At 37.5% G+C, this 8938-nt stretch overlaps 2 protein-coding genes across 2 annotated transcripts; both read left to right on the plus strand.

The window, feature by feature from the left end:
- Window positions 1-3996: 3996 nt before the first annotated feature.
- On the plus strand, window positions 3997-5419 carry LOC115958926. Its single transcript, XM_031077196.1, has one exon. It carries the CDS (start codon window positions 4305-4307, stop codon window positions 5169-5171), a length of 867 nt encoding a protein of 288 aa, XP_030933056.1. The 5' UTR covers window positions 3997-4304; the 3' UTR covers window positions 5172-5419.
- A 1691-nt stretch (window positions 5420-7110) lies between these two features.
- LOC115961141 lies at window positions 7111-8267 on the plus strand. Its single transcript, XM_031080173.1, has 2 exons — window positions 7111-7200; window positions 7290-8267. Exons 1-2 carry the CDS (start codon window positions 7111-7113, stop codon window positions 8265-8267), a joined length of 1068 nt encoding a protein of 355 aa, XP_030936033.1.
- Window positions 8268-8938: the final 671 nt, after the last annotated feature.

Below are 8938 nucleotides of genomic sequence, written 5' to 3' on the forward strand. Positions count from 1 at the left end.
AACAATGAGAGGGTCACAGTTAACTGGGTCAGACCATACGATTCAATCCGGGTTTAAAAACCATGATCTTTGTTTACTTGTTAAAAGTTAATTAAAGTATAATTGTGTCTAAAGAATTGGAACTTTAAAAAACTATACATAAGAAAATAAGCTAAAAAAATTAAAAGAAGAAATCATTTCTAGGAAGTAGGTAAACCATCTATTGTAATTTCAAGACGGTGAACTCCTTTTTTTTTTTTTTTTTTTTTTTTTTTTTTTTGATGAACTTTTTTTCTCTTTTTTAACTTTTTTAAATAATCAAGCTACAAATAAAGACATAATTGAAGATGTTCAAACCCAAAATGCATAACAAATTAACAACAAAATTATCCATGAAAAGCATCAACCTCTTTCACAAGCCTAAGGTCAGAAACTTTTTGATAAACTTTTTGCTAAACTTTTATTTGTCTATTTGCTTAAAGTTAATTAAAATATAATTGTATCTAAAAAAAAATTGGAACTTTATTAAATTATACATAAGAAGTTTAAAGAAGAAACCAGTATCAAACATAAAAATAAACTAGATATCACATACCATTGCTATTGAGGGTATAAAGTCATATAATAAGGGTTTGATGTTGGGTCTCAAATAATATTATCACAAATATTAACAATCCAAAATAGCAGTCATACACAAGAATACAAATATTTACATGGAAAACCCTTTCTCTTGAAAGGAAAAAACCACGGGACAAACTCCGAATAATTTCACCATTATCAAATCAATTACAATAATTCTTGTGTATGTCCCACGGCTAAAGAAAAATCTCTCTTATTTCTTTACTCTCACACACACACACACTAATTATCTCTTTCAAACGCAACAACACTTTACTCTCTCCTCCTTGGCTATCTCCTCGAAGGCGGCAACCCTTTACTATTTCCTCCTTGGCTATCTTCTTGAAGGTGGCAATATCTTGCTCTCTCCTTCCTCTTGCATTCCTCCCAAGCGAAAATCCCTTTTCTCTCTCTTGGTTTCACGCTTTATTTTCTCTCTCCCTATGGGGAGGACTCTTGGGCCAAAGCCATTAAATTCTTTGTAGCATTGTCTATTTATAAGACTCTTTTAGTATTCTCTCTTAGACTAGAAATACATTACCTCTTTAACAAGGAGTCTATTTCCTCTTGGACTAGGAATACATTATTTCTTTAATAAGGAATAGACTTCTTTCCACACCAAGGAATAGTCTTTCCTTCTATAACAAGGAAACCCAAATTAATTTTTTATTCTTCAACTAGGAAACCTAATTATCTTTCCCAGTCACAATTGAAATTTGAGGCAATTTTCCAACAATCTCCACCTTGAATCAAATTCCATCAATTGTCCTCAACTCTCTTCTTTCCTTTTGGGATAGCTCCTACCTTAATCAAGTAGTCCCCTTTTCCTCTTGGAATAGCTTCACCTTAATCAGAACAATCTCTTCTCTTCCATCTTAATTCACACAAAGAGTCATCCACTAAATCAATCAAGCTCTAATACCACTGTTGGTCTTTTCTTTCACAGCATTGTGCGCAACTGATCTTTATAGAGTTAATCAAATAATTCCTAATACTTGTCTATCAAGAAGGTTCTATTCTTCATCCTTCATAGTATCAGGTTTCTTCCCTAAAAGAGGCAGATGCCACTTCTTCCCATAGAGATAATCTTTAATCTGCATCCTCCAATATCCAAAGTCTGTTCCATCAAAATTTTCAATTCCTGAAGCCTTGCCTTCTTCTCCGGCCATCGATTCTACTCTAACCTTAGCTCTGATACTACTTATTAGGTCCATCAAATAATATTATCACAAATATTAGCAATCCAAAATAGCAATCACACACAAGAACACAAATATTTACATGAAAAATCCTTTCTCTTGAATGGAAAAAATCATGGGACAAACTCCGAATAATTTCACTATTATCAAATCAATTACAATAATTCTTGTGTATGTCCCACGGCTAAAAAAAAATCTCTCTTATTTTTTTTACTCTCTCACACACCCACTAATTATCTCTTTCAAACGCAGCAACACTTCTCTCTCCTCCTTGGCTATCTCCTCGACGGCAGCAACCCTTTACTATCTCCTCCTTGGCTATCTTCTTGAAGGCGGCAATACCTTACTCTCTCCTTCCTCTTGCATTCCTCCCAAGTGAAAATCCATTTTCTCTCTCTTGGTTTCACACTCTATTTTCCCTCTCCCCATAGGAAGACCCTTGGGCCAAAGCCATTAAATTCTTTGTAGCATTGTCTATTTATAAGACTCTTTTAGTATTCTCTCTTAGACTAGAAATACATTACCTCTTTAACAAGTAGTCTATTTCCTCTTGGACTAGAAATACATTAACTCTTTAATAAGGAATAGACTTCTTTCCACACCAAGGAATAGTCTTGCTTTCTATAACAAGGAAATCCAAATTAATTTTTCCTTCCTCAACTAGGAAACCTAATTATCTTTCCCAATCACGATTAGAATTTGAGGCAATTTCCTAACATTCGAAAGGAGAATCAACAAGCAATACCTGTAATGTTGCCATCACTGAAAGTTGAAAAGATGACAGCGATGATGGGTAGTAGTACCTGTAGTTATAGAATTATTTTAAGGATGAAATATTTGATAATCTAGATGAAATTATGTGAATCCTAATCAATAATCATGTCAGCAACATAGAATCATACTGGGCTAGAGTTACGATGATACTAGTGAACTTGGTTTCCAAACGGAGAACAATTATACCCACTGAAGTCAACTCTTCAATCTTTAATGAGATTATTATCAGTTTTTAGGAAATTTTCTTTTTGTTCTTTTTTTTTTTTTGGGTGGACAGAATAAGTATTGTTCCTATTCACTTCATAGTCAATGTTAGCTTAGTATGCTTATCTACCTACTTAAGAATTTCTACATTCCCATGTATTATTCGGTGGTGTAATACCTAGTTACTCTACATCAATGGCAAAAATATTTATAGAATTTATATGTTCATGTTTGTTTATATGAATTCTTCAATGTCAATCTTTTGATTTCCACCAAATCTAGCCAGAGCTCGCAAGATCAGGGCCGACCCTAGGCCTAGGCCATTTAGGCCATGGCCTAAGGCCCCCTAACATAAAAAGGCCCCCAAATATTGGGTGGTAATTTTTTTTTTTTTAAATTAAAGAAAAAGTGTGAGTTAGGTGTATATTTTATCCCAATCTTAAGAAAGCTTGAAATATTAGAGTTATGCTAGTATATTACAAGTTTTATTACGTAGGTCTTACAAATTGATATGTCACCAATGAAGTAATTCAATACTCATTTATTATTTTGTTGAAGTGCCATCTCATTGTGACATAAGTTTGTAAGCTTTTTGTAGGAAAATTTGTAATAAGTTTACCATTTTCTCCACAAAAAAAAAAAAAAAAAAATACCTCATGTGACAGGAATATGATCGATGTTACTTAAATAATATAATAAAATAAATGTTTGAATAACTTTTCTTTTATTGGTGATATGCTAATTTGTAAAACCTATATAGTAAATATCATTAGCTCACTTTGGGTGAATTAGTCATATAAGTAAAAATTAATAATGGATTTTAAATAAAATAAAAATAAATAAATATTATTTAAGTGATATTTAAATGTAAAAAGGCTCCTGTAAATTTCTCGACTTAGGCCTCAAACAAACTTGGGTCGGCCCTGTGCAAGATCTACACAATCTGAACAAAAACTTGGTAAAGATAGGGGGAGTTTGGCAAGATTGCAAGAAATTTGAGTTGAGAATCTGTCAAATTGGATTATATAAGGTTTTAAAGGGAAGACATGCCATTCAACATGTTGCCTTCAGGTCCTTCGGGTCCTAATGAGATAAAATCTCTCTCTCACATCATGTGTGAGTCCTACTTGTGAGAGTGAAATATCATACAACCCATCTTATGAGACAATTTGGAATACTTTCCCAACCTCTCTAGCGGACCCAAAATTCCTAATTCTAAGCATAAACGGTCCATATTCAAGAGAACCATTTTGTGAACAAAAACAGAGCCGAGTGTGACCAAAAAAGACCCATGACCCCAAATGACAAAACAAAGCAGGACAAAGAAATATGAAAAAAAAACAGAGTAAAATATCTATCTGATCCCCAAACCAAACAATAGCCCACCTCTTATCAGTATTTCCCCAAAACCCTAAAATCTGTGGCTCTCTCTCTCTCTCTCTCTCTCTCTCTTTGTAATGGAGATGATTTTCATATCTGACAAAAACCCATCTCCGCAACCAAGAAGCAATCACAGAAACCATCATTGACATGTCACCACCGCCACCACCTCAGCCACCAATCACAAACGCCCACACCACCACCACCCTCCCTGACCTCTTCCTCAAAGCTCTCTCCATTTGCTTCCTCTTCTCCTCCTCTCCTTCTTGTTCATCAAAACCCCATATTTTGAAACTCCCATTTCTCACTTTCCCATCAAACCCACGTCGCTTTCTTCAAATTTCAACCATGTCTCTCCCATCCCAAACCCCAAAAACCAACCTCCACGCCTTCACAAACCCACAGTCTCTCTCCGAGTGGCTCAAACCCAGATTGCCCTCCGACTCTTTCGCCTCCTGGGGCGTCAAACCAGGCACCAAGAACGTCCACAACCTCTGGCTCGAGCTCGCCGAAGGCGAAACCTCTCTCGCCGATTCCACCCCACCAATTCGCACGGTTCAGGTCCTCACAGTCAAAATTATCGACGAAAACAACCGGGTCCTCATCGAAACCCACCAGGAGCTATCCGACGGCAGTTTGAGAAACCGGCATCGACCCTTATCGGAGAAGATGAAGCCGAACGAGGAACCCGAATCGGCGGTTCACCGGGCGGTGAGAGAAGAGCTCGGTTCGATACTAAATGGGTCAGTCAACGAAAGCATTGTGAGGATTGTACCTGGGTCGTATCGGAACAGAGTGGAGGAGAGGAATTCGGCATCGTATCCGGGGCTGCCGGCGTGTTACGTGCTGCATTCGATGGACGCTGTGGTGGTGGGCTTGCCGGACGGGGAGTTTTGCACGGAGGAGCTCGGGGAGGAGTATGGTGATCTCGACGAGACAAAGGCGGTGGCAGACGAGGCTGTCTCGGTCAAGAAGCATTTTTGGAAATGGGTTTCTGCTGATTCGATCGAATCTTAATATGCGGTTGGTTTTCTTGAATTGAATTTTGCCGAGGTTTTATAGCATAACAAATTTTTTTTGATAAGTTTGGTTTGGTATATGATATGATGCGATAATGTTTCTTGTTGTCGATCATGATACATGAATTCGTGTTAATAAAAGTAATAATGTTGCTGTATATGAAGGATTGGTAATACATTTTGTAGCATTGGAAAGTGCAAGATTCAATTTTGAGGTTAATGTAAATATATAGCATTTGCACAAAATATAGTCCTTGTTTTTTTGATGGATAGTTGTAAATCTTATCGCTTTGATGTTTAACTCTATGTTTTCGTTCAAGCTTAATCCCAAACTGATGCGCAAGCTTACTAGAATTAATGCAGCTAAGGACTATGATGATTAGGTGGGTTTTCTTGTTTACTAGGGATAAGATTATGATGTAGGTAAATTTTTGGGGAGAAGTTCTATAGTGGTGATAGTTGGCTAGAAATGTTAGTAATTGCCATTAGCTGGAGAGAGGGTGTGATTGTGAATTTAGATGTTGTGACTAATTGGTCTTGGCTGGAGTAATTTCTCATATGAATTTATTGCTAAGATATTGGCCTCTAGAATAAGATCAATTTTAGATCACCTGAGTGCTCCAAACCAGGCTGTTTTTCATGCCTGAAAGATGGATAGCTGAAAATTCCATAGTGATCCAAGAAATAGCCCACAATTTTAAAATGATGAAAAAAGGAAGGGTTTTGATTGGGTTTCAAATTGGATATACAAAGAGCCTATGATAGGATTGGGTGAGATTTCTTCTGTATGTGTTGTATAAGTTTGGCAGGAATGCAATACCCACACCTTTGAAAATAAAGAGAGATCTCTAGATCTCCTAAGATCTCTTCTTTTGGGTACTCTGTTTTAGTGGTCTAGAGTTTGGGGTTACATGCAATGTTTTTCCATTCATGCTTTTCTTCTTTCTATTAGATTTACTACTTGAGTTCTATGTATTTGTTTCAAGTTCAGAGTGTTCACCATTGTGAACACTTTGTACTTTTTTATCAATAAAATTTGTATTACCTATCAAAAAAAAAAGTGTTGTATAAGTTTGGCATCTCTGATAAGATTTCAAGACTGATTCTCCAATGTATCACGACTATGTCATATTCTTTGTTGTCAAATCGAAGTTGGTGTGGAATATTTCAACCGTCCAGAGTACTCTAGTAGGGAGACTCTGTCTCTCCCAATTTTTTAATATTATAATATATTATGAAGTTCTATCTGGGCTATTGAGAAGAGGGAGTGGGCGACTTGAAGGACTCCAGGCATTAATCACCCAATGTTTGTAGATGGTTTAATTCCTTTTTATAATACAAAGATGAAGGAAATAGATTGTATGTTGGAATGTGTTCAGACATATTGCCTATGGTCTAAACAATCAGTGAATCAAGCTAAATTAGTTTTGTTTGCCTCCAAAAATGTCAGTAGATCAGTCATTAACAGCTTCTGTAGTAAGTGGGGTTTACAAGAACATTTCCTTGGAATCAAGGCATCTAGGTAGCTCACTATTCTCACCAGAAAGAAGTCTACTGATTTTAATTTTCCTAAAGAAAGACTTGAATCAAGATACTCTATAAAAATAGTTTATCATGCGCTGGTAAGTATACTCTCTAAAATCTTTGGCTCAAGCTCTTCCCCTTTATGCAATGTCTACTTTAAAAATTTCAAATTGAGTTTGAAATGGAATGGATAAATTGGGGAAGAGGTTTTGGTGGCAATCATCTAGGATTAAGCAGAGCTATATGGCTTTGAAAGTTTGGAGTGAGTTGACCGTTGAAAGTCAAATTAGCTTCAACACTGATGTTTGATGGTGACAGATGTGACCTCTGTGGAATAAAGTTGGAACGTGAAATTTCATGTGTTTCTTAAATGTACAGTACCATTGCCAGAATTGGTCTGGTTTTGGCATTAGATGGGGTCTAAACTTGCAGCAATTGCCCCCTCACCTCTGAGGGTGTCTGATTTGATCAACCCCGAACTCCGTTGTTGGAGAGCTTCTCTGGTTCACGACCTTTTTGCTCCTACGCATGCTCAAGCCATTCTATCTATCCCCAATCTCCACCCAATGTGAATTGGAATCTGCTATGGAAGTTTAAAGCTCCCGAGAAGTTCAAAACGTTCCTCTGGAGAGTTGGGACCAATGCTCTTTCTACCAGAGAGAACCTCTTGAATCTTTTAGAAGTGGATGATCCAACATGCTTGCTTTGTAACCAAGAGTCCGAGTCAATCTGCCACCTATTCCTCAAGTGTCCTATTGCAAGAGCATTATGGTTTTCAACCTGTTGGGGGTTTAAAGCAGAAGAGCATACTTTAAGGTCACACTCTGACATTGTCCAGCTGATTCTCAATCCACCACCATCTCTTTGTCCAGCTTATGATCAATGGCTTGTCTCCCTCAACATGGCGTTTACCCTTGATGAAATTTGGCAAACTCGTAATGCTTTATTACACCTCAAGGCCCCTGTTGACATTCAGGCTTCTAGGCAACACATACTATCCAAGCTCCGCGAATGCTCACTCTTCCTCTCACAACCTGAACCCCCCACTCACGAAACTCCCATCCTTAGGTGGTCTCCCCCACCCCCCCAAGGCTATGTCAAAATCAACACTGATGCAGCAATCCCTGATTCAAGATCAGCCTTAGCAGTCATTGCTAGGGATGATCATGGAGCTATTCTCAAAGTGTGGGCTAGAATCACCCCCATTCATCCTCCTCTCCAAGCCAAAGCCTTGGCCTTGTTGTGGGCTGTCCAGCTTGCTAAGAGAGAAAGATGGAGCCACGTTTTCATTGAAGCTGACTCAAAAATCTGCATCGACGCCATCCTTTCAGGTGATAAGGATCAAGCTGGGTCTATCCCCCACATCGTCTTTGATATTCATGATCTAGCCTTGTCCTTCCTGTCATGGTCTTTCTACTGGGTTCGTAGAAGTTGCAACCAGGCTACTCATGTTGCAGCCAAGTTCGCCTTAGATTCTCATATTTCTTGTTTTTTTATTTTGGGCAACCTTCCCCCTTCAATGTCTGATGTTTGTAAGGAGGACGCCCTCAATGTTTTTTCCTTTTCTTAGTGAATGAATTGCAATTTATCCAAAAAAGAGTCTCAAACTGATTAGATTGGTAGTGGGTCCTCCTACTGATCTAATTAGAGGCCCTATTTCAATTGATTAGTTCACTATAATGGCAGTTGTGATTTTTTATATTCTTTGGAAAGCTTGGAATGTTGTTGTATTTGGCAATGAACATAGAGATCTACGTATCTTGCCAAGAAGAGTCCAAATGGTTTATGCTGAATATTCAAAGTAAACTGAGAAGACAATGCCCACTAGTGCAAATAGGTTAAGTTGAACTTGGAGTCTTGGATGCAGCTAGAAACAAAAGGTAAACTTGTTTGGCAATTATGGCAAGAAATTCTAGAGGCAAGAAGGATCTCTTACATCTGCTAGTCTAGCAAGAAATGCTTGTCTAGTTGTGACTTGTGAGATGGGCAATGACGATACTTTGGATAATAAATTCTCGCTATTTACAATAGAAATTCTCTCGCATCTGCCCATATATTGTTAGCCACACGTCTCTGTCCAATCTTTGTTGAACATTTGCACCATGTATATGGATAACCTCAAATCCCAAATCAGCTAGATGATAGCAGTTTTAAGGCTTTTTTTTTTTAAGGCTTTCATTTGCCATAGCTAGTTTGTGTTAAAATTGACTCAGGAATTTTAAACTGGTGAGAGTGTTTTAG

Source organism: Quercus lobata, chromosome 9 (assembly GCF_001633185.2).
Source record: "Quercus lobata isolate SW786 chromosome 9, ValleyOak3.0 Primary Assembly, whole genome shotgun sequence".
In the NCBI taxonomy this organism is placed as follows: domain Eukaryota; kingdom Viridiplantae; phylum Streptophyta; class Magnoliopsida; order Fagales; family Fagaceae; genus Quercus; species Quercus lobata.

Coding starts and splice junctions, on each gene's coding strand:
- LOC115958926 (XM_031077196.1), top strand. CDS start 4,305: ATGTCACCACCGCCACCACCTCAGCCACCAATCACAAACGCCCACACC.
- LOC115961141 (XM_031080173.1), top strand. CDS start 7,111: ATGGGGTCTAAACTTGCAGCAATTGCCCCCTCACCTCTGAGGGTGTCT. Junction 7,201..7,289: donor GTTGTTGGAGAGCTTCTCTG/GTTCACGACCTT, acceptor CTGCTATGGAAG/TTTAAAGCTCCCGAGAAGTT.